Source organism: Bactrocera dorsalis, chromosome 5 (assembly GCF_023373825.1).
Source record: "Bactrocera dorsalis isolate Fly_Bdor chromosome 5, ASM2337382v1, whole genome shotgun sequence".
NCBI lineage: Eukaryota > Metazoa > Arthropoda > Insecta > Diptera > Tephritidae > Bactrocera > Bactrocera dorsalis.
The window spans coordinates 46,383,419-46,409,158 of record NC_064307.1 but is presented as its reverse complement, the minus strand read 5'-3'; the positions used below and the strand labels follow the sequence as shown (position 1 = coordinate 46,409,158).

Below are 25,740 nucleotides of genomic sequence, written 5' to 3'. Positions count from 1 at the left end.
ATTTGATATATGTATGAAATTCCTTTTCGTAACTCCTTATGTGTAGAAAATTATACGGTATGAGCCATGTCGCGAGGTTGTAGAAATTTGATCACCAGCCTAATGTGCGTGGATAAGAATTAGAAAATTTTTATCCTAAGCGGTGTATGCACGTATACATAAGTATAAACGTATATGTTATCGCATATTAAAAATGTATGTGCGTATGTATGTATATATCGTTCACTATAAATTTATCAAAACATATGTATATTTGTAAATGTGTCTCGCGATTTCACACACATTAATTTGTACATGTATATAGGAAGTTCGTTATAAAAATTATAAGTGAACATTGTTTTAATTAACAGTTTATTCTAAAGCGTCTTAGGAGCCGTTTGGGTCGTTTCCTGTAATAATTAACTTAGTGACAAACCATTGATGTAAAAGTTTTTGTTGGAAAATTTAGTTTTTATTTAGTGTACTCTTCTGAATTTAGAATGCAGAAGGCTTTTTTGATTATATTTACGTTGTTTTGCATATATGAAAACAGCGCCGGTAAAGTTGGCAATAACAAATGTCCAATAGGATGTACTTGCCATGTCCGAACTATGCGCTGCGCGCAAGCAGGCTTAGATTCTATTCCCGAGAATATCAGCAATGATGTCCAGATGATGTAAGTGAATTAAGTTTTTGATTGTTTAACAGACAGCATTCATTGAAGATTTGGCAAAAAAAATTATTATAAAAAATAAAAAAGAAAACATAGCATCATTAAATAAGGTTCCGACTTGACTTTACAGAAATGAAAAAAAAAACATAAATATATTCATTTTAAAAGTAATTACTGTGGTGATCCAGTTTAAACTGAAGAAAATCTGACAAAAAAAGTTTTATTACTAAATAGAATCTAGGGCCTGATCAAAGCATTTTTAAATTAACAAAATGGCGGCATCAGAAAATCTTTTTCCAGATTTTGGGGAAAAAACCAACCGTTAATAGTTTGTAAAAAATCGAAATTAAAAAAAAAATTGATCAGGCACTAAATTTTCATGTTTTCAGAAAGTTGTATAAGTTTTATTTAAATCTACCTGCCGATTTTTGAGTTACAGTGATCACCAAGGCAGAGAACCTAGTTTAGGAAAAGACGCATTTGAAGTTTTGCCCGAACATTCTGGAGCGCCCTAGAAGCAAAGGGTTACTGAATATCTCAAAAAGAATTTGTCTGATCTGCAAACCTCTAATAATAACAATACATATCTTCTTCTTCTTCTTAATTGGCGTAGACACCGCTTACGCGATTATAGCCGAGTTAACAACCGCGCGCCAGTCGTTTCTTCTTTTCGCTACGTGGCGCCAATTGGATATTCCAAGCGAAGCCAGGTCCTTCTCCACTTGGCCCTTCCAACGGAGTGGAGGTCTTCCTCTTCCTCTGCTTCCCCCGGCGTGTACTGCGTCGAATACTTTCAGAGCTGGAGTGTTTTCATCCATCCGGACAACATGACCTAGCCAGCGTAGCCGCTGTCTTTTAATTCTCTGAACTATGTCAATGTCGTCGTATATCTCGTATAGCTCATCGTTCCATCGAATGCGATATTCGCCGTGGCCAACGCGCAAAGGACCATAAATCTTTCGCAGAATTTTTCTCTCGAAAACTCGCAACGTCGACTCATCGGTTGTTGACATCGTCCAAGCCTCTGCACCATATAGCAGGACGGGAATTATGAGAGACTTATAGAGTTTGGTTTTTGTCTGTCGAGAGAGGACTTTGCTTCTCAATTGCCTACTCAGTCCGAAGTAGCACCTGTTGGCAAGAGTTATCCTGCGTTGGATTTCTAGGCTGACATTGTTGGTGGTGTTTACGCTGGTTCCAAGATAGACGAAATTATCTACAACTTCAAAGTTATGACTGTCAACAGTGACGTGAGTGCCAAGTCGCGAGTGCGACGACTGTTTGTTTGATGACAGGAGATATTTCGTCTTGCCCTCGTTCACTGCCAGACCCATTCGTTTTGCTTCCTTGTCCAGCCTGGAGAAAGCAGAACTAACGGCACGGGTGTTGAGGCCGATGATATCAATATCATCGGCATACGCCAGCAGCTGTACACTCTTATAGTACCTGCTCGATTAAGTTCTGCAGCTCGAACTATTTTCTCCAGCAGCAGATTGAAAAAGTCGCACGATAGGGAGTCCCCTTGTCTGAAACCTCGTTTGGTATCGAACGGCTCGGAGAGGTTCTTCCTGATCCTGACGGAGCTTTTGGTGCCGCTCAACGTCAGTTTACACAGCCGTATCAGTTTTGCGGGGATACCAAATTCAGACATCGCGGCATAAAGGCAGCTCCTTTTCGTGCTGTGGAAAGCAGCTTTGAAATCGACTAAGAGGTGGTGTGTGTCGATTCTGCTCTCACGGGTCTTTCCAAGATTAGGCGCATGGTGAATATCTGATTTACCAGGTCTAAAGCCACACTGATAAGCTTCAATCAGTTTGTTGACGGTGGGCTTTAATCTTTCACACAATACGCTCGACAGAACCTTGTACGCGATGTTGAGGAGGCTAGTCCCACGGTAGTTGGCGCAGATTGTGGGGTCTCCTTTTTTATGGATTGGGCATAGCACACTTGAATTCCAGTCGTTGGGCATGCTTTCGTCCGACCATATTTTACAAAGAAGCTGATGCATGCTCCTTATCAGTTCTTCGCCGCCGTGTTTGAATAGCTCGGCCGGCAATCCATCGGCCCCTGCCGCTTTGTTGTTCTTCAGGCGGGTGATTGCTATTCGAACTTCTTCATGGTCGGGTAATGGAACGTCTGCTCCATCGTCATCGATTGGGGAATCGGGTTCGCCTTCTCCCGGTGTTGTGCTTTCACTGCCATTCAGCAGGCTGGAGAAGTGTTCCCATACATAATTTAAGTATGCTCTGGGCATCGGTAACTAGATCACCTTTGGGGGTTCTACAAGAGTATGCTCCGGTCTTGAAACCTTCTGTAAGCCGCCGCATCTTTTCGTAGAATTTTCGAGCATTACCCCTGTCGGCCAGCTTATCGAGCTGTTCGTACTCACGCATTTCGGCCTCTTTCTTCTTCTGTCTGCAAATGCGTCTCGCTTCCCTCTGCAACTCTCGGTATCTATCCCATCCCGCACGTGTTGTGGTCGATCGTAACGTTGCGAGGTAGGCAGCCTGTTTTCTCTCCGCTGCGACACGGCACTCCTCGTCGTACCAGCTGTTCTTTTGCACTTTCCGAAAACCAATGGTTTCGGTTGCAGCTGTACGTAAGGAGTTTGAAATGCCATCCCACAGTTCCCTTATACCGAATTGTTGATGAGTGCTCTCAGAGAGCAGGAGTGCAAGCCGAGTAGACGGCTCTCTCTCGACGTCGAACCTTCCTTGTGTTTGTTGGCGTGCGTTTTTTGCTGCACAGAGGCGGGTGCGAATTTTGGCTGCAACAATATAGTGGTCCGAGTCGATGTTAGCACCTCGGAGCGCACGCACATCTAAAACACTGGAGACGTGTCTTCCGTCTATCACAACATGATCGATCTGGTTGGTGGTTTTTCGATCCGGAGACAGCCAGGTAGCTTGATGTATCTTCTTATGCTGGAATCTAGTACTACAGATAACCATATTTCGGGCCCCGGCGAAGTCGATCAGTCTCAACCCATTTGGGGATGTTTCGTCGTGGAGGCTGAATTTACCGACCGTAGTGCCAAAGATACCTTCTTTGCCCACCCTGGCGTTAAAGTCGCCAAGCACGATTTTGACATCGTGGCGGGGGCATCTCTCATAAGTGCGCTCCAAGCACTCATAAAAGGCATCTTTGGTCACATCGTCCTTCTCTTCCGTCGGGGCGTGGGCGCAAATCAGCGATATGTTGAAGAACCTCGCTTTGATGCGGATTGTGGCTAGACGTTCATTCACCGCAGTGAATGTTAGTACTCGGCGACGGAGTCTCTCTCTCACCACCAATCCAACACCAAACTTGCGCTCCTTTATATGGCCACTGTAGTAAATGTCACAAGGACCTACTTTTCTCTGTCCTTGTCCCGTCCATCGCATTTCTTGGACGGCGGTGATGTCAGCCTTTATTTTCACGAGGACATCAACCAGCTGGGCAGCGGCACCTTCCCAATTAAGGGACCGGACATTCCAGGTGCATGCCCTCAATTCGTAGTCCTTCTTTCGTTTGCCATGGTCGTCATCAAAAGGGGGGTCACTCATCCGAGGCTTGTTGTTCCTTTTCATTGGGGGTGTTTTTTTACGTGGCAAACGGATGTTCTTAGGCTACCCAGAGGATACTTGGTCAAAGACCGGAATTCGTGAGCTGCTTGAGTCATATGCAAAAGAATCGTTTCTGGCCACTCCCAAGTGAATGGCGATCAGAGAACTTTCCTCACTTGCGTGAACTTCTACACATGACTCCATCCTCAATACATATAGTATTTAATAATGATTAAGAAGATACACCAAATAATAAGGCGATATATTGATATGATATTTGAGTATACTGTTACGACATATTATTTATATTGAACTCCGAAAAAATATTGTCTCTTAAAAATCACAAGTTTAAAAAACACCAGTAAAACTCGCATATTTGTGCGTCAGTTTAATATTTTTGGGAAAGATTGCAACATAATTCTCTTCATTGCTAGAACTTACCGAGTCCGTACAGTTTGGAAAGTGCGCACTGACTAGGGCCACTCGTCGCAACTCTTGCAAATGAGACCAGGCGTTTGTCGTTTTGTCTTGCGCGTCAAGTTTTTGTATTACTTTAGGGGATCTCTACACTCGTTCCAAACTTGGCTCAGTTTAAAAATTTACGTACTCTGCGTCTGCAAGACCCGAACTCCTTGTTCCACCAAGGGGGCTTCGTGTTTGAGTCGCAGCATAGAGTAAGCGTAATAAAAAGTTGTATTGTGAGTTATACACACAAGGTCTAAGTCTCTTGCCTAATAATTAGTATCGGTTAAGACCCCTGTTTGTGTCTTCGCATCCGATCAGCTGACCCAAATCGTATGATCGTGATATGATTTCGCCCCGCTTACCACCTTCTAGTCGCTAGTCGACACATCCACGCCTGTTTCGGAACCAGCTGTTTCTCATCTTCCCGTAGGCTCGGAAGGATTCCCTCATCGTTGCACTTCAGAATCGAGACTCCGGTAACCGTCCTGCTCTATAAAATGATGATTCGGTGTCCATGCTCGAGAAGAGCTTAATCTTCTTTATTTTGCACTGCCCCTAAGACATCTGTTTCATTTAGCTTCCCACAAGACAGACGACGAAAGGACAATAATCCTTTATCCACTTTAATATCCCTCAAACCAGCGCAAATAAAAAAGTAACCTGCATGAACTTTTACTCATTTTATATTATGGTCCCTCAAAGCAATTTAATTTGTTGCTATGCTGAAGGACAAATTTGCAATTTGCAAATATAAAGAGTTATATGACACCGTCACTAAAGGAATGATCCACGAACCATATGGCGTACAGAACCGTACGGCCCCTTGCATGAAGAATCGAAAATGCGCAATAAATCTACCCACGCTCTTAAAAAATAAGAAAATGAATGAAAATGGTTACCCGTTGTATAGGCGTAGGGCGCCTCAAGAACGGGGACATATTGCTCATATATATCTGATAGGCACCGCGAAAAGCGTGTCCGCTTATTTTCACCGTGGGACAGGAGAGTAACGCTACGATCGACCCAAAAGATGAGATGCAGATGATTCGCTCGAGCCGATACTTTAGTAGTAACGAAGAGGAATGTGAAATACTCGGTTTTCCGTTACATGAAAAGCACCCAACAGTGAGCCATCTTGCTGTGTACCTCCCAACCAGCAAGGGCGTGTATTTTACAGAGGCAAACCTGTGGGACCTATTTGCAACACTGCCTATTACTACCCTCACACCATTTTTCATCCTGTGCCAGGAAGCCGAGTTTGCTCGGACGTTGTTCTATGTAGAAGTGTCGAACGTGGAATGCGTCACAAAAAGAATGGGAACGTCACATGCAGGGGCCAACTGTCGACGGTTGTCCTGTTGTAAAAGCCTTAGATATCCTGGGTAGAATTTTAATCATGTACATAACACACTTCGAGTGTTATTGTGTACGGCTGCTGGTGACCAGAATCCAAGGCACCCAGTTTTCAAGCACTTAAAATCGTAGATGGCAGGAAAAGAACTTTCAAAGAGACATGTGAGACAATGGGGTTGGGAAGTGGGAACGACGCCATGTTGTGCCGGTCAGTGATTACATTGAGAGAGCTCTTTGCGATTATGATAAGAACCTGCGAGCTCGCCAACCCCAAGCAATTGGGGGACAGTATAAAAACGCTTTGTCTTAAGACATTGGGAGCAGAAACTTATTGAAGATAAAAGTTTTGCGACGGTTGAAGGATTACTGCCCGATTTCAGTATGTCTGTCTCATAAAAAACGGAAAAGCTGTCTAGCTTTGGGAATTCAAGTCAACAAAAAGAGTCCCTGTTACTATCGGAGCAAAAGCAAATTTTCAATTTATTAACAAACCACGCGTATTTTTTTCTTGGACGTACCAGGGGGCACTGGAAAAATTTTCTTGCTGAACTTGCTGCTGGCAAAGACAAAGTTGTTGCTTTCGGAGCAATTGAGTCTTGATGGAGTAGTCGTCTTACTGGCAGGTGATTTCCGGCAAACTTTGCCGATTATCGAGTGAAGTACCGCCTCAGACAAGATAAACGCTCTTCAATGATCCAGAGTTTGGATGTTCGCACAAACGCTTCTCAAATTCAGCAAAGGTCGAATGTCGAATCAAATAATCTTTGACAGCCTATTTAGCAATTCTGTTAGCTCTGAAGATAACCTGGCTAACGAAGAGAGGTTGTGTGAAAGATCTGTCATGGCTCACATAAACGAATTGATAGAGAAAATTAATAACAGATTATTAGAGCAGGTTCCACGTGAGGTGGGTGAGGTCTACCACAAGTTGAGACTGAAAGTCAGTGAGCCTGTCATACTGATGCGTAGCCTGGACGCGCTCAGACTGTGCAACGGCACTAGGTTACGTTTAACAGAGCCACCATTCTTTCTGTAGGGGCCAAAGGAGAGACGGTATTGATACCCATAATCCCTATAATACGCACAAACTTACCTTTCTTGTTCAAACTTTTGCAATTTTCTTTAAAAGTGGCTTTCTTTATAACAATATATAAAACACAAGGACAATCTCTAAAAGTAGCCGGAATGGAACACATCTATTAAATCAATCCAATATTAATTTCAATAAAAAGATAAGCTAATTAAGCTACTGGGTTCAAACTCCATTTATAAGGGTTCCATTGCTTTTCTTTGTAATTTTTAATAATTCAGCGGGAAAAATTATATTTTTTTTTATCTTAATAACAGGAACCCTAATCACTGTATCCTCAAATTCTTGATTAGGAGCCTGAATAGGGCTAGAAATTAACTTGTTACTATTTATTAGGGGGATAACTTTACGTGGGTTACTCGCGTGTGTCGAGAGCATCAAGGACAATTCCCAGGGGTTTAAGGGTTGATTGTGTAGTAAAATTAACTTATTTTTAAACTGAATGTAGCAGTCTCACGGGTTTTCCTACCACTTATTAGAACGGCTTCCGTTTTCTTCTCTGCTAGGGTAAGCACTTTATCGAAACCATATCTTCGAAGTGCTTAGCTATCACCACAACAACAATATCATCTGCAAACCCAACGATATAGACATTTTTGGTTACTTCGAGATCAATTTCTCCTTCGATTCTTCGTAGCGTTTCTTTGTGTTGTAGTTCATAAATCTTTGCTTAAAATAACCGACAATTACTATTTTGTACAGGTACGGAAACACGGGAAGGTATTTTTAGAGCAGTCACCATGCAATGACAGGATGCTGAATTGAATGCATTTTTGACGTCGATGGATACAACTATACAGTATTGTATTGTTCCACCCTTCCACGTTTCCCACTAATAGCCTCTTCAGCCAATCTCTTTACAAGGTTGACCGCTTCGATTGTAGATCTTGACTTTCGGAATCCAAATTGATTGGGGGATAAACCGCCACGTTGGTACATAATCCGCTCAAGGAGGCGGAGTCTAGCATGTAGAATAGCCGAAAATTGGACGGGTCTGTCCAAGGCTGGTTTGGTTTTGGGGTTTTGGCAGTAATATAAGATGCCGATTTTTCCATAGCTTAGGGAAGCAACCTAATGCATGTTTATTACATTATTCGAAAAGGATCTACGTTCTTAGTAACTGTTGTTTTTAGCGCTATATTACGAATTCTATCTGGGCCCGGAGCTTTAGATGTGTTTAACCAACCACATGTGTCTCGAACCTCTTCGTTCGAAAGGTCGGTATCTCGAGCTACTTCGATAATATTTCTGGTTAAGTTGAGGTAAACAGTGGTAAATATGTAAGATGCCTTACCAAAATTAAGTGAACGTAATATATTGCATATATTTTAGTTTAATGCCGAAAATGTGTGAAATCAGGATAATGAAACTAAGTAATTTCTAGATTTATGAGTATATATAAATTAATAAAATTTCTATAGCATCTACCTGCCATGCAACTGACCTTCAAAATCAGGATACATATTTTTTATGCGCTTGAAGTAAGAATAAAGTCGAGTCTAACGTTTTTTTCATAATAATAATATCTAATTTTAAAATGAAATTAATTTATTTAAATAATTATAAGATTGTTTGTACAATAGAAATATAAAAACTATAAGTAAATAAATAAACAAAAAAAATGCGTTAATTAAATTTTTTTATATTTCCTGTCTGTTTAGAGATTTGCGTAACAATAATTTGCATGACATACCAGCTGCTGCCTTTCGTGGATTACCTTTTGTGACAACACTTTTCCTCAACTACAATGGCATAACAACAATAGACAAGAACGCCTTTGTGGACTTGAGTAATTTAAAACAATTATATTTGGGAAATAATAAACTTAAAGACATTCCAGTCGATTTGCTTCAACCACTCAAAAATGTTAAAGCCATGTAAGTAAAAGTACTAGGGTTAACATAGGTGTTCTACTTATCCAATCAATTTATTTGTTATTGCTGAAAATTTTATTGGAAAATTTATCCTAAAGTAGAGAACAGGGCGATTTGAAGCTCAAGTGAATAGAGTAAAACACTTTGAAAGTTGATGACGTGATGACACCAGTAAAATATTATATACATTTGTACATATGTATGTATTTGATCCTCTTTATATCGAAGTTATTGATTTGATCAGAAAGAGGACCACATTTTATGGGCTGCAAGAACACGGCATAGAGCTTAAATTTACTGCAGAGAATATCAAAGCAATTTACTAAACACTCTCAAACAAAAGTTTGACAGGTTACCTCAAAAGCAACATGAAAGTGTTTGTGAATAAATTTTAATGTGGTTATAGATCCTTCGTCATAAAAGCAATGCACCCCAGTTAAGCATTACAAATACAGTCTGAAAATGTTTATTCGGGCTGTGTGTTTTGCACCAGTTATATATTTAATAAACAAATCAATGTTGAAATGATATTTGCCGGAAATTCTAACCTAAATGTGTATATGTATATGTTTGTTGACATTTGATATTGCTAAGCAAAACAATACTCTACATAAAAACCAGCTCTTTCTTAAAAAAACCAGATATTAATTCTCTTGAAATACTAGTTAGAAACACAAGTAAAATTCTCCAAAAATCTCACAAATCAGACCACAGTTTTCGCAATTTATTTCTATGAGATTCATAGTGGTAGTTCTTTGCTTTTCTTATCATCCGTCCAGAGAACACTCAGAGAGTGCCGACGAACAGACGAAAAAAATTCTTTGTGCTTGCCTATTGAATGTTTGTTGTTGTATTTGAAAATTGGCACTATACAAAAACTAGGTTATCGTGATACGAATGAAATCTCTTGGAAATCGCCATTGTTGCCTACAAAAAAATAATGCGCAATTAATAAACAAATTAACTGAGGATTGCGAAACAGAGGTAATTTGAGAGCTGTGAATATTTCCCAAAGATATTTTTGGATATTATTTAAGTCAACGAAAAACGTGACCACACTATTGTCTGTCTATTGCTTCTCAAAATCTGAGTCAAAATTTGTTTCAAGCAATGGTCCCAAGGATATTCCTTCCAAAAAAATTAAATAAGTTTCAGTCGTTTTAGTTTTAAAATTATGTTTCCATATGGCATTGTAAATATGAAATAATTTTACACCTCAATTGTGTAATACTGGATTATAGTTACCGGCATACTTTCATTTTGCTTTGCGGTAAGCTGCTCTGACAGCGTTGCACAACTGTGTAACATAAATCGTAAAATAAAGCATTTAAAATGGAAAAAATTACGTTTATATAAAGAAATTAAAACCGTTACATTACTTTCGCATACGGTTAGTGTTAACTATTTATAGTTTCATTGCGCCACACTCGATTTTTAGAAAATAGGTATATTATTATAAGTATACTTATTTTTAGTAAGTATGTTGAGGAAGGTTAATACCATTTTTTAAAGTTCTATTGGTTGGTATTTTTTGAAATCGAAATTAGGTTTCCGTCAGATAATGTTATTCTATCAGAGTTGCTCCGAATAATTATTTTCCCTTATAAATCGAGTGTTAGTATCAAGTAACGGGAGGAGTAGAAATCATTATTTTTTAAGGGGTTACATGGGTTTCCTCGGGCAAAAAACGGCCTTTTTTCAATAATTTTTTTACATATAAAAAATGAAATACTTTAATGAAATTTATTTTTATTTAAAAGACTCATATTTAATAAACATTTTGTAAAATTTTCAAAAAAAAAATATCAAAATGGCAGTCATTACGACGCCATTTCCGACAGTCCCTCGGAAAACGGTGCTTCCGCGTTGTCAGCAGAACTTCTTCCAGGATCATCTGAAATAAACATAAAAAATACGTGCTTTAGTAAAGACAATAAATTAGGTATTGGACGAAGAACAAAAAATGAAAATTGGATTTTTGGCAGACGTTTTTATAAAAAAATGCAAATTTCGATGAAAATTTCTCGACATTTTTTTTTTAAATAGTTGTAATTAAAAAAAATCCTTCGTTCAAGACCTTGTAAATGATATCTCGAAGACCTGTGTAAAATTTCATCAAGATCGGTTGAGTAGTTCGCGAGAAATCTTGACAACCGACTTTGAAAACATAGTTTTGAGAAAAACGCGTTTAAAGACGGCGCAGTTAGCCTAGCTAGCTGCAAGCGCACAAGTTCTCAAAGGCTGTATCTCCGAAACTATTAGTCGGATCAACTTGAAAATTTAGGACAATATTCTAGAGATGTTATAGAATTTAATAAGACAAAAAAAATTTCGATTTTTTGAAACTGTGAAACCCATTAATTTTCAACACCACACACCTCAATATCAGTAAAAGATGCACTTTATTTTGATAGAGTACGTCCAGAAAATTGAGGTAATGACACATTTTTGTATTGTATATTTATTTTGAATATCTAATCAATTATAAAAATACTTTTTTTAATAATATATGTTTCTTATGTCTGCAGATACTTGGACAATAACATGATTGCAAAAATTCATAAAGGAACATTCTCACATCTATTGGATCTTAGCTATTTGTAAGTAATATTTCATTTTTGTATAAAATTATAAAATGTAAAAATAGCTTCGTTACCAAGCATGGTTATTTTGTATCGAAAATAATATAATCTCCAAATAATTTTGCTTTGGGTTACAATTTAAAACTAAAATATACCTTTGGAGTAAATTAGATCCATCGAAGGTATCGATAAAAATACTTTCATTTTGAGTCTATCAGAACTCCATAGCTTGTATGCGTATTCATTCATATTAAAAAACGTGCTATATTTCGATAAGTGAGAAAAATACACTAAGATAGTATTGTTATCTACACAAATAGATTTTACCGAACTTTTAATTAACAGTATTTTGAAATTAGCCATTATATTATATATTGGGTTCTACTTTCAAAATAACTCTTAATTAAAAAAGAATTTAGAGTTATGAGATTTTGTACTCGGCAAATTTGGTTGTTGTGGCCAGGAGATATCAACATTAAACTTGTTAGTGGGCGGAGCCACGCCCCCTTTTTCAAAAATTTTGCCCACAAGTGCCCCTTGCTACTGCCATCCCCTGTACAAATTACCGTTTTATATCTTAATTTAGTGCTTAGATATGGCACTTTATATGTTTCGTTTTGTAGGCGTGGCAGTAGTCCGATTACGCCCATCTCATATTTTTTGTACTAAGGAATATCCATACCACGTTTCATAAAGATATCTCAAGTTTCTCAAGCACGAACGGACGAACAGACAGACAGACAGTCAACCGGATTTGAACTTTTCTCGTTATCCTGATCATTTATATATATATTATATAACCCTATATCTATCTCGCTTAGTTTAAGGTGATACGCACATCGATTGAAATTATGCACAAGTCCTTTTTCTCCACAATAAGCTGCTCATATGGCAGAATCGCCAGCTACAAACAGTACCATCGAGATTAGTGGAGATATCTTCTCGAAATTACGCATAGATCATTGTCCAAAGCAGCAATAAGTTTTCCGAAACAACTTTTTAGATCAATACGCACTGCGAATCAGGTTCTTGTATGGCAACTTTTTAATTTGTGTAACGTTTTTCCTATTTTTTTTCTCCGATTGAGAATAAATAGTATTGGGCATAAGTACATGCATATATGCTCTTAATAATATGGCAACAGTTAACCAAAACTATGTGCATTATTTTTCAGATCTTTGAATAATAACGAACTTGTAAATATTCCATCCGACGAATTTACATACTTACCAAGGTTACAGTATTTACAAATTGATAACAATCCCTTAACATGCGATTGTGCGGTGCATGCATTATGGAACAAATATTTTAACGGACCTGAAAAAACTATTAATCAAATCATACTATCGTGCGGAACATCTTCAGCAACAAATAAAAAGTTCGCAACCCTTGAACCACAGGACTTCGAATGCAGTAAGTAGAAATAATATTATAATTATAAATATCTCAATGAGAGCTGAACTTGTTCTTGATAGTCATGTCGCACATCTTTGAGCAATTTAGATTGATACAATATCATATTTTCTATTTCGGACAGTTTTAGTTTTATAGCAGAATATCTAGACTTATAAAATTTTAGTAATAAGTTGCAATCACATGGCATTTAATTTGTGGTGATTTAATCATTCACCTGATATTTACGTTTGTATTCGAAAATTTTCCCTTTTTTCAAACTCTACTAATCTTATAACTTAATTATATTTTTTGAAAATATGTGCACGCTGTTGAGTCTATACCAATTATTGTAAATTCAGTGTGTGTATCTTTCCTCTAGACTCTATATACCTAATAGTTGTCAAACTACCATATATAAGATCCAATTTGTGAGATATCTTGTGCGGGAATGTGTAAAATCGATTCGGTGCAATACCACAACTTCCTTATACCACATACGTGTATGTATGTAGGTATCTTAATTTTTGTTTTTGGTCTTTCTTACTTTCAGATATTCCAGAAATTATATTGGCTCCAGAAAATCAATTAGTAATTGCTGGAAAATCGGTCACTCTGGAATGCGATGCTGATGGTGAACCTGAACCAGTCATAAAATGGTATTTTAACGGAAAGCCATTAAAAACTGATGAACGTAAAATACTAGATAACGAAAACACCGAATTAAACATAAATAATGTAATAAAAAATGACACAGGTATGTATGGTATAATAATTTTATGTTTCTATCATAGGGCATAAATAAAATTAACGAACACTCAGAATTTCATACATCTTAACTGACTTTGTTATCAAACTCATAAAACAAAATGTATATAGTCTAATCTTACACAACTCCTTAGAATATTTTTGAATGCGTTGACAGTTGCAAAAACTCAGTTAGGTAGAGGTGTACACCATTGTTGAGAAACTGAAACCGTTGATAACAAACCAGGAAGAGGGTGGAATCATGTGACATATAAAAAAACTAAACTATTGCTTTCCTTTTGAGAAGAAACCACTGTCAGTCTAAGAAATGTTTAAAAAAATGTGTTTTAAAATGGATTAGATAGTTGTTTCTCTAAATACAATTCGGGACAGACTTCAGAGATCTGTCACCATACGCAGCAGTACTGTAGTCAAACCATACTTAAAACAAATAAGGAAGGGCTAAGTTCGGGAACTCTTGCAACTTTCAACTTAACCAGACGATCCAAGCAATTTTATATATACATATACTATATATAACTGCTACACTGACAGACGTATACGGTTTGTTAGAAAAACAAAAACCATTATATGTAGTATATGATTGTTGGGGTAGTATCGACCAGATTGTATCTATTTTTCCCAATACCACATACTATTAACATGTCACTTACTAAAAAACTAATCATTTAGAGTAAAGTTAGCCGGACGTTCGAAAATCCTGATATTAGTTATATGGGGGTGAGTCAAGTTTTCGCTTAAATTTATCTATCATTTTATCACAAAGATACACTGTTATGGGTAAAACAGGTCCGATTCAACCCGTTTTTGACATGCGGACATACCATTGTGAGAGAGTACTATCCCTGAATTTCAATTATATATCTCAGACACTAACCGATATTTTCGAACAAAATTATACTATAGGTACTATGGTTCACATGTCCGGTACCTAGGGGCTTGAATAGTTTTGGTTGGATGTGAACAATTTTTGGTCATTTGGTGGCATATTTTAAAAGCATTATTGAAGCGAAGTTTAGTCCCGTTATATTAACTTCTTTTTGACTTACGTACTGGATAGTAAAAGAATCAAGTAGGCGTAGGTATTTTCCGATTTCGCTCATATTTACAACGAGACATAAGAATATGAAAATAATGTAATGTACCAAATTTTGTCGAAATCGGTGAATCGGGCCCCGAGATATGTGATTTCACCAAAAAGTGTGCGATGCCACGCCCATCGTCCAACCTTGTTCTACCATCCGACGATAAGCTTTAACGTCTCTAGCGTATTTAGTTATTGATGTATCACTTTTTGTAGTTTTGAACAGTACCGTTTTCACATTATCGGTAGGAGTTCTTGTAATATTCGTGCTGATCGAATTTGGTTGTTGCAGCTTTAGTGGTATAAAAGATATATACATTAAACTTATTAGAAGGCGGAGCCGCGCCCACTTTTTCAAAATTTTTGCTCACAGGTGCCCCTTGCTACTGCGATTTCCTCTGCCAAATTACAGTTTTATAACTTAATTTAGTGCTTAGTTGTGGACTTTATATGTTTTTGGTTAATGGCGACAGCTTGGCAGACAGCCAACCGGAATTTAACTTTTCTCGTCACCCTGATAATTTATATAATATCTATCTCGCCTAGACCCATTGTATTGGAAAAGTCAAATATACTGCTAGATGCTAGTGAGGCGTTGTGATCCCTATTTAGAAACATGGATTCTAGGCCCTTTATTCTGCGTCTGGAGACTGCTATGCAGCCAATTAGCAGGTGTTTCAAGCTCCTTGTTGCATGTTGTATTAGCGCTTCTTCAGCTTGCAGTGGCCTGTGGTGAATGCGACAAATAGCCTGAATTTTTCAGAGAGGTTTATTACATTTGTAAATTTACGCAACTTGGCATGGCGCATGGTTGCCAATGCCTCTCTCTGCCTACTCTTTGTTCCTTGCGGAACAATTCCTTTATGGTATAAGGACCCACCGCGATGAAGGGTCAAGTCCTACCATGTTAGTGCATGCTGTGGAGCGGGCGAGTTCATCGGACAGTTCAATCCTGGCTATACCTTTGTGTCCGAGCACCCAGATGAGGTGCACTTGGTTACATTCCACTAGCCTATTCAACCGTTCACTGCACTCCTGCACCGGTAGTGATTTGATCTCATAGGCGGATATATTGTTAAGTATGGTTATAGGTTCACTGCGATAGTTGCGTTGGAGGTTCATCTCTAGCAAAGATCTTTGCTTGGAGTGCGTGGTCCTACGACTCCTGCACCAATTCTCTCCGACCTCACCTAACCTTGGTGAAGCTTACCCTTTTGGTAATGCTATCCCTTGGGAGAAGAGCCAATGATATTTCACCACTTAACTCTTCTATCCACTGAGATGAGATTACCTTACCTCTGTCACACCCTTCTGCTGTCATTTGTAGCAGTGTGTGTTTGGGTACCTGACCGATTACTAGGTGAAATGGTGTGAGCTCAGGTGCTGCTGTCGTTGCTGCAGATTCGAGAGTTGGAGCCCTACCGAAGACTGTAAAGCTTTTGAGGATTAAGACCCCGCCCCATACGTGATTATCGGTAGCACGATCGTGATATACAACCTCCTAATCACTAATCCTTGGCTTCCAGGAAGCTAAACTTCCGTTTCTGTTTACCACTTTACCTGCAGGGTTGCGACGTTGTTGTCCATGTCGTCGTCCTTTGTCATTCTTTGTGTCCATTGCCTACGTTTAGTTTTTTATGTACTGTCATTCTTTTCTTACGACCGTTGGCTAAATGCAGTAAGCTGTCGGGTATACGTCTATGTTACTCCACAAAGGCTCCGTTCGAATACTGCCAAATTATCCTCCTGGCTGCAAGTCATCCAATGGGAACGGGAGTCACATAACAAACCACAGAAGTAGTGTCATACAGCACCGCTTATGCTGCACCACGACAAGGTGCCTGCCATTCGCAGATTGTATCCATTAACATTTGGTATTCATCCTGCCAATCCCGTAGCTTCAGATCTTGTAATTTGTTTTTCATCACGATTTTGAGCAATAAATTTCAGAGCATTATGAGAAATTATTCCAGGCCATTGGGTTTGAGAAAGACTTAAACGGGCTTAAACTTGGTATGCTGAACTAAGATCTCCCAACTCTTTCAGCGGCACAAGTCCCCACTAAATACGACAAATGGGAGAACAAGGAACATAATCTGCTGATGGATTACTCATTTTGATTTTTGACTGCACTCCTGAACATAAGCCTGACATATTGCTTTTGTTATCTTAAGATTGGTTACGACAGTTCATTATATTTAAGCCATTGTTTTCAAGTGATTTTAAGAGAGCATTTTCAATTCTTTAAGCTTTAGCTTTATGTGCTTTATTTAGTAAAATTTCCAGAAATTTCTCAGCAATTTCAATATTATCACGTACTTATCTTATACATAATTATCGTAAGCAGATGGACATGGACAATATCAGACGTAGATTCCACGATCCTCAAAATACTTAGCAGATTGCATTTCTCTAGAAACATTTTATTTTGTATTAATAATACAATTTCTTTATACATTGTTTTAGATATGTAAGTCCGATCTTAATTTCTCTTCTGGACTAATTCTCAACCTTTATCATGTAGACTACTCTCTCTCCGATCAATTTGCTAATTTCATCAACCATACAAAAATAAAAAAGTATACTAGATAGTTGAATACAAGATTAATAATTCGAAAATTTATTTTCAAGAACATTATTCAATAAAAACAATGGTTGATTTATCGAAACAATAATATTGCACCCAAGAATTAAGAAGTCAATGGAAAATTTCATTATATTACAGTTCATAGCAAATTTTCTATAGATTCAAGAAAATGTTGGTATATTTCTGCAGATCTAAAATGTTAACGCTCTGAAAATTTTGCCGCCCCATTTTATCGAGACGAAGATATTGTAACTTTATATTTTATCTTCGATCAGTCGACAGTTCTTGCACATATTGCAACACAATTTATACTTAAGCGAAAATATAAAATAAGCTAAATTCGTTTTTTGTCAAAGTTTTAGCTATAAGCTTATGATGGTCAATTAAAAGATATATATTCTTAATATTAATTTCATAAGTTCTTTTTAATTTCATAAAATATGTTTACAGGTATTTATACATGTATTGCTCAAAACTACAATGGCAACGTGTCAATACAAGCGAATGTAACAGTATATGATAATGAGCAAAAGCCCCGACTAATTATAGAACCCTATGACTTAGAGGTTATACTGGGAACAATTTTTGAAATACCTTGTAAGGCAGAGGATCAAAGCGGTGTTCAGGTATGTTAATATATAATTATAATAAAGTTTAATGGGAATTAACACTTGTGCATTGTTATGTTCTACTACGGAAAAATTTTACTATAGAAGTCAGTTTAAAACCTGTCGAGTTAAGTTGTTGTACTTATTTATTTCTACAATACAAATATGCATACATACATATGTGCAAACAAAAAATATTCTATCCGTATCTAAATCGGTAACAGTAATATAAACGTTATGTACATATCCATTTGTATTACGACGAGTAACCCAATTTATTTTTTACAGGTGATATGGAGACATGATGGAAAAGTTATCACCGAAAATATATTTTCAAACGATAAATATCAAGTTAGCGGATCGGGAAGTCTTCTTGTCAAAAATGTCACAACTGCAGATGGAGGTCGTTACGAGTGTACGTTAAAAAATCAATATGGACGTGTTACCGCTTCAGCTCTTGTAAAAGTAAAGTAAGTTATGGTTTTCAATAGATCTTGCTGCATTGAGAATTGCATTCTAACACATTTTAATTTCAACGAAAGTGTTTTGTATAGGAATATAAATATGTTTGGTAAGTGGTGCAGTTTAAAATTTTTACTCTTTAAAATATTGTCAAACAACTTTTCGCATTTCTTCTCGATGGTTTATACCATAGTAACAATTTGCCCTCCCAACAAGGCACATTCCAGTCATATTCAACACTAAACCGCATTATTTTTAAGAAATCTATTTAATATCATTAGCATATCAGATACTCATTTTTGTAATTATGCAACTTGATGAGTTATTGCACTTTCAGTAGTTTTAAACATAACCTTTAAATCAATAGTGTCATGAATTTATAACTCTATATTTAAAACGATTAGTTTTGGGTATTATAAACAACCGTTAGGTGAACAAAACTGTAGCAAAATGTTGCGAGAATACGAGTATATAAGGTCTTTTAACTTATTTTTTGAGCAATAAAAGTTGGTGTGTTTTGGTCATCATTCATCATTGGAGCAACTGCTATTTAAGTTTGCTTGAATCGAAAAATTAGCAAATCCAAACAAAATCTCGTTTCTGGTTAATTAACTAAAATATAACCTCAACATATTGCTTCAGGATATATAGTTTTTTCAAACTACCATTAGTATCTCCTAAAACTGTCCGTCTTGGATATTATATCGTTTTTTATCGAAAATGTGGCCGTAGTCCCAACCTCTGATAGGGTTACAGTTTTTGCCTATAGTCGACAATACCAATTTCCTCAGAATTCTAGAGAACATACATTTACAGTTTTATCAAGATACATTAATTTTTAATTAAAGTCAGACGGTTGTAGAGACAAGTATTCTTCTTCTTCTTCTTTGCTGGCATAGAAACCACTTACGTGATTATAGCTGAGTTAACAACAGCGGGCCAGTAGTTTCTTCTTTCCGCAACGTGGCGCCAGTTGGAGATTCCAAGAGAATCCAGGTCCTTCTCCACCTGGTCTTCCCCTTGCGGGTACTGAGTCGAATACTTTCAGAGCTGGAGTGTTTTCGTCCTTAATTCGCTGAACTACAAGTATGTTAATGAGAGGACTTTACTTCTGAATTGCCTACTCAGTCCGAAGTAACAGCTGTCGAGGCTGACATTGTTGTTGGTGTTGATACTGGTTCCAAGATAGACGAATTTATCTTCATCCCGACATAGAGGCAGCTCCTTTTCGTCCAGTAAAAAGCAGTTTTGAAATCGACGAAGAGGTGGTGAGTGTCGATTCTCTTTTCACGGGTCTTTTGCAAAGACTTGGCGCATGGCGAATATCTGGCCGGTTTTTGATTTTCCAGGTCTAAAACCACACTGATTAGGTCCAATCAGTTTGTTGACGGTGGCCTGTAATATCTCACACAATACGATCAATAGAACCTTATATGCGATGTTTAGGAGACTTATTCCACGGTAATTGGGCAGATTGTGGGGTTTAACTTTTTGTGGATTGCGCAGACCACACTTAAATTCCAATCGTTGGTATTGGCGTCTTCGCCGCCGTGTATGAATAGCTCGGCCGGCGATCCTTCGGCAACGCCGCTTTGTTGTTCTTCAGACAGGTAATTGCTATTCGAACTTCTTCATGGTCAGGCAAAGGAATGTGTGCTCTATCGTCGTCGATTGGAAAATCAGGTTCGCCTTCTCCTAGCGTAATACTTTCACTTCCATTCAGCAGGCTGGAGAAGTGTTCCCTCCTCTGGGGGTCCTACAAGAGTATGCTCCGGTCTTGAAACCAACTGTTAGTCGCCGCATCTTTCCATAGAATTTTCGAGCATTACCTCTGTCGGCCAGCTTATCAAGCTCTTCAGACTCACGCATCTCGGCCTCTCCCTTTTTCTGTCTGTAGATGCGTCACGCCCCTTTTCAACTCTCGGTATCTATCCTATCCCGCACATGGTCGATTGCAACGTTTTGAGGTATGCAGTCTGTTTTCTCTTCGTTGCCACACGGGACTCCTCGTCGTACCAGGTGCCCTTTTGCATTTTCCGAAAACCAATGGCTTCGGCTGCAGCTGTACGTAAGGATCTTAAAATGCCGTCCCACAGATCCCTTATACCGAGTTGTTGACGAGTGCTCTCAGAGAGCAGGAGTGCAAGTCGAGTAGAAAATCGTTCGCCAGTCTGTTGCGATTGCCACTTCTCGACGTCGAATCTTCCTTGTGTTTGTTGGTGTGCGTTTTTTTCTGCTCAGAGGCTCAATAGAGACGTGTCTTCCGTCAATCACAACATGATCGATCTGGTTAGTGGTTTTTCGATCCGGAAACAGCCAGGTAGCTTGATGAATTTTCTTATGCTGGAATCAAGTACTATAGATAACCATATTATACACCCCGGCGAAGTCGATCAGCCGCAACCCATTTGGGGATGTTTCATCGAGGAGGTAAATTCAGCCTCGGCGAGTCGTGGGCGCAAATCAGCGATATGAACTTCGCTTTGATGTGGATCGTGGTTAGACGCTCATCTACGGGGGTGAATGACAGTACTCGGCGACGGAGTATCTCTCCCACCACGAATCCCTCACCAAATTTGCGCTCCTTTATATGGCCACTGTAGTAAATGCCACAAGGACCTACTCGTCACAGTCCTTGTCCCGTCCATCGCGTTTCTTGGACGGCGGTGATGTCAGGCTTCGTTTTCACGAGGACATCAACCAGCTGGGCAGCGGCACCTTCCCAAATAAGGGACCGGACATTCCAGGTGCATGCCCTCAAATCGTAATCCTTATTTCGTTTGCCATGGTCATCATCAAAAGGGGGTATCTCATTCGAGGCTGTTTTCTTCTTTTCCTTGGTAGTGTTTTTGACGTGACTAGTCCTAAATCCAGCGCACAACCCTGTGGAGGGGATATTTCGCCTTCTTACTTTAGCGCGCTTTCACGGGTATTTAATGGCTACCCAGAGGATACTTGGTCAAAGGCAAGTATATCTCAATAAATTTTGGGTGTTACAAGCAACCCTTTGCAATGTTTTGCGAAAGTACACAAATTTAACGACTTCTTATGAAGCAGAAGTCATCCTGGCACTTTTTCGCACACTATGTAAATGGCTAAAATCAAATAATAACCACGCCCACTTCCTATGTGACGGTTATTTTGAAAGCTACTGAAAGTGTGATAACTCACTCAATGCTTCATATAAGCAGACGTAAACACTTTGTTACCCAAACATTCCTATCATACCCTGTGGAAATAGGCGAAATCGAATTACAACCACGCATACTTCCCATAAAACAATATTGCAAATTCTCTCTGATCCTTCCACTTTGCCGTATGTAAATCCAGCACTAATTTTGCACAAATAGTATCAATGCATTACTTCGTATAATACAGAATTTTTGGTTGAAAGGATTTTGTCTGACTTTTTAATTACTGTTTTACAATTATAATCTCCTAATCCTAGTTTTATCATGTCCCCACCCAAACTTTGCGATCCTATCTTTGAGTATAAGAGACGAATTAAATTAAAATTATCAATATACATATATAGTATGTAATATTTATACTTACTATAATGCAATATAAAAATTAACAATACAAATACTGTTATATCAAAATTACAATCATAAAGTTCACTACCAACAAAATAAACAAAAAACATTTTAAAACTTTTATCTAAACAAATCTTCCCTTTTTATTACAGGGGCAGTGTGAGCAAAGCACCAGGTGACAATTACGTACGAATAGCTTTCAACGAGGCTTTGATGGAAATTGATTTGGCTATCAATAACACCATAGATGCTCTTTTCACGAAACGTAATCGAAATTCAAATGGAAACCCAAATTATGCCGATTTATTACGAGTGTTCCGGTTTCCTAAAGGTGAAGCCCGTCAACTTGCTAGAGCTGCCGAGATTTATGAACGAACTCTTGTTAACATTAGAAAACATATTGCTAAAGGGGACGCCCTTAGTACGTCAAGTCAAAGTTATGAGTTTAAAGACCTTCTTTCACGCGAGCACTTGCATTTATTGGCTGAGCTTTCAGGTTGTGTAGAACATCGAGAGATGCCTAATTGTACAGACATGTGCTACCACTCGAGATATCGTAGTATAGATGGTACTTGCAATAATATGAAAAATCCTTGGTGGGGAGCATCTCTTACAGCATTTAAACGGAATGTTAAACCAATTTATGAGAATGGTTTCAGCACACCTGTTGGTTGGACCAAAAAAAAATTATACGGAGGATTTTTAAAACCCAGCTCACGTTTGATTTCAACTTCAGTTATTACAACCAAGCGAATAACTCCAGATAACCGAATTACTCACATGGTAATGCAGTGGGGACAATTTTTAGATCATGATTTGGATCATGCTTTGCCATCCGTAAGTTCGGAAAGTTGGGATGGAATAGATTGTAAAAAAACGTGTGACTATGCACCTCCTTGTTTTCCTATTGAAGTCCCACCGGGAGATCCTCGCATAAAAAATCGCCGGTGCATCGATGTTATTCGAACAAGCTCTGTTTGTGGCTCCGGTATGACGTCAGTTTTTTTTGAAGGGGTGCAGCATAGAGAACAAATAAACCAACTCACTTCTTATATTGATGCATCTCAGGTTTATGGTTATAGCTATGAATTCTCAGTCGAACTTCGAAATCTTACAACTGATGACGGACTTCTAAGAACAGGAGTACAATTTCCTGGACAAAAAGATATGTTACCCTTCGCTGCACCTCAGGATGGTATGGATTGTCGGAGAAATCTGAACGAAAATACAATGAACTGCTTTGTTGCTGGCGATATAAGAGTTAATGAACAAATTGGCTTACTGGCTATGCACACCATATGGATGCGAGAGCATAATCGAATTGCTACAAAATTGCGTGACTTAAATCCACATTGGGATGGTGATACTATATATCAAGAGGCGCGTAAAATTGTGGGTGCCCAAATGCAACATATTACTTATAAACATTGGCTACCCTTAATTGTCGGTGAGACTGGTATGAAATTGTTGGGTGAATATAAAGGATACGACCCTAATATAGATCCATCAATATCTAATGTTTTCGCCACAGCCGCATTACGTTTCGGCCATACCATAATAAATCCAGTACTTCATCGTCTTAACTCTACCTTCCAACCCATTCCCCAAGGCCATTTACCATTGCACAAAGCATTTTTTGCACCTTGGAGACTTGCTTATGAAGGTGGTGTTGATCCACTCATCCGGGGCATGTTCTCAATCCCAGCTAAACTAAAAACTCCCGAAGAAAATCTAAATAGTGAACTAACTGAGAAATTATTTCAGAGTTCACATGCAGTTGCATTAGATTTAGCAGCTATTAATATTCAGCGCAGCAGAGATCATGGACTTCCAGGTTACAATGTTTACAGGGAATTTTGCAACCTCTCAACAGCAGCAACTTTCGATGACATGGAAAATTATATTAAAAGCGCTGATGTGCGTAGAAAACTTCAAGAGATTTATGGACATCCGGATAACGTTGATGTCTGGGTTGGTGGTATTTTAGAAGACCAAATTGAGGATGGAAAAGTTGGACCTTTATTCCAATGCTTGCTTGTGGAACAATTTCGTAGACTTCGTGACGGAGATAGGTTTTACTATGAAAATAGTGGCGTTTTTCTTCCACAACAGCTAAACCAAATAAAACAAGCAAACTTAGGACGTATACTTTGTGATAATGGTGATAAAATGAATGAAATTACATCGAATGTTTTTCTGTTACCAAAAGTACAGGGTGGTTTTAAAAAATGTGCTGATATGCCAGAAATAAGCTTAAACTTTTGGCAAGATTGTGGATCATGCAAAAGTTTACCTCCTCTTCTGGAAGAATCAGAAATATTAGATTATCATGCTCTAAATAAGAGATCAACACATTCTATTAAAAATACATTTAAACAATCTTGGGATTTTAAAGAAACTCGCCAATCACGTATAAATAGTTTGGAGGAAACCATTAACAAACTACAAAATGAGTTCGAAGAATATAAAAAAAGAGTGCAAAATCTAGAAAACTAATGTTTATTCGCAAAGACGTAACAATTTCAAGAATAAATAAATGCAATGTTTCAAAATTGAGTTTCGTTTATTTATACAATTATGATTAGGTATATTAACTTTACATAAATGTGTTTTGCTCGGAATACCCAATAGTTGACAGATTTTGTCCACCCTTCTGCAATTGTTAACAACCGCAACTTTATGATATTAATCAGAACTTGTAAAAGGATGGATATGTAATAGCCACATTAAATGTATGGTAGATAGATAGATAGATTATTAATTGAGGCATGCACTGCGACCATGTGTCTATTGTGCCCTCTCCTAACTTACCAAACTCAAAGTCCAATATCCTACTGGGTGCTAGCGAGGCAGTGTGATCCCTATCCGGAAACATGGAACCGAGGGCCTTCGACCTGCGCCTACAGACTGCGTTACAGTCGAATAGCAGGTGCTTCGGGGTTTCAGGCTCACTGTCGCAGAACCGACAGTTTGCGCAAGATGAAAGGCCCATGTTCGATAAATGCCTTTTTAGCTTACAGTGGCCGGTGTAGAATGCGACCAGGAGCCTGAGTTTATTTCTTGGGAGGTTAATTATAGTCTCGAACCTCTTTTGGTTATACCCCCCAACTAACAGCTTGGCATGACGCATCCCGTGCGCTCGCTGCCAGTGTGTCTCCCTGCACGCTCTTTCCTCTTTGCGGAGCAGTTCCTTCACCATATGGGGACCCACTCCAGTGAATGGTTCGGGCCCACCATAGCAGTGGAGCGGAGCGGGCAAGCTCATCAGCCAGTTCATTGCCGGCTATTCCCCTGTGACCAGGCACCCAGATCAGGTGTACCTGGTTCTTTTCGGCTAGGTTGTCAAGCCTTATTCTACACTCTTGCACTAGTAGCGATTTGGTCTCGTAAGAGGAGATCGCTTTTAGTGCCGCCTGACTATCGCTGAGTATAGCTATTCGCTCGTTGCGATAGTTGCGGCGGAGGTTTATCTCAATACAACGACTAATGGCCAGAACCTCGGCTTGGAAAATGCTCGGAAAGTTTCCCATCGGAATGGCGAGCCTGGTACGCGGACCCGCGATACCCGCACCTATTCCTTCCGATGTCTTCGAGCCATCGATGTACCACCTCAATGTGCTATCCCTTAGCATTTGCTCAAGAGTGGGGTCGTTCCACTCACTCTTGCTACCGAGGGTAACCTTAAACTTCCTTGTTAAATGGGTCGTTTTGCTGATGCCGTCCCTCGGGAGGAGGGCAATAG

General features: G+C 38.6%; 2 protein-coding genes across 2 annotated transcripts in view; both read left to right on the top strand.

The window, feature by feature from the left end:
* The window catches only part of LOC105233992 (UDP-glucose 4-epimerase), a 199,652-nt gene that overhangs the window by 15,261 nt on the left and 158,651 nt on the right, over positions 1 to 25,740 (top strand). The window lies entirely within an intron of this gene.
* On the top strand, positions 343 to 24,550 carry LOC105232885 (peroxidasin). Its single transcript, XM_049458445.1, has 8 exons — positions 343 to 655; positions 8,767 to 8,982; positions 11,508 to 11,579; positions 12,736 to 12,974; positions 13,507 to 13,710; positions 17,843 to 18,018; positions 18,289 to 18,470; positions 22,151 to 24,550. Exons 1-8 carry the CDS (start codon positions 480 to 482, stop codon positions 24,492 to 24,494), a joined length of 3,609 nt encoding a protein of 1,202 aa, XP_049314402.1. The 5' UTR covers positions 343 to 479; the 3' UTR covers positions 24,495 to 24,550.

What these genes read in the sequence shown, in the direction of transcription:
- LOC105232885 (XM_049458445.1), top strand. Translation starts at nt 480, where the DNA reads ATGCAGAAGGCTTTTTTGATTATATTTACGTTGTTTTGCATATATGAA. An exon ending in CTATTGGATCTTAGCTATTT is followed by an intron (nt 11,580 to 12,735) that starts GTAAGTAATATT and finishes ATTATTTTTCAG; the next exon opens with ATCTTTGAATAATAACGAAC. An exon ending in TCAGCTCTTGTAAAAGTAAA is followed by an intron (nt 18,471 to 22,150) that starts GTAAGTTATGGT and finishes TTTTTATTACAG; the next exon opens with GGGCAGTGTGAGCAAAGCAC.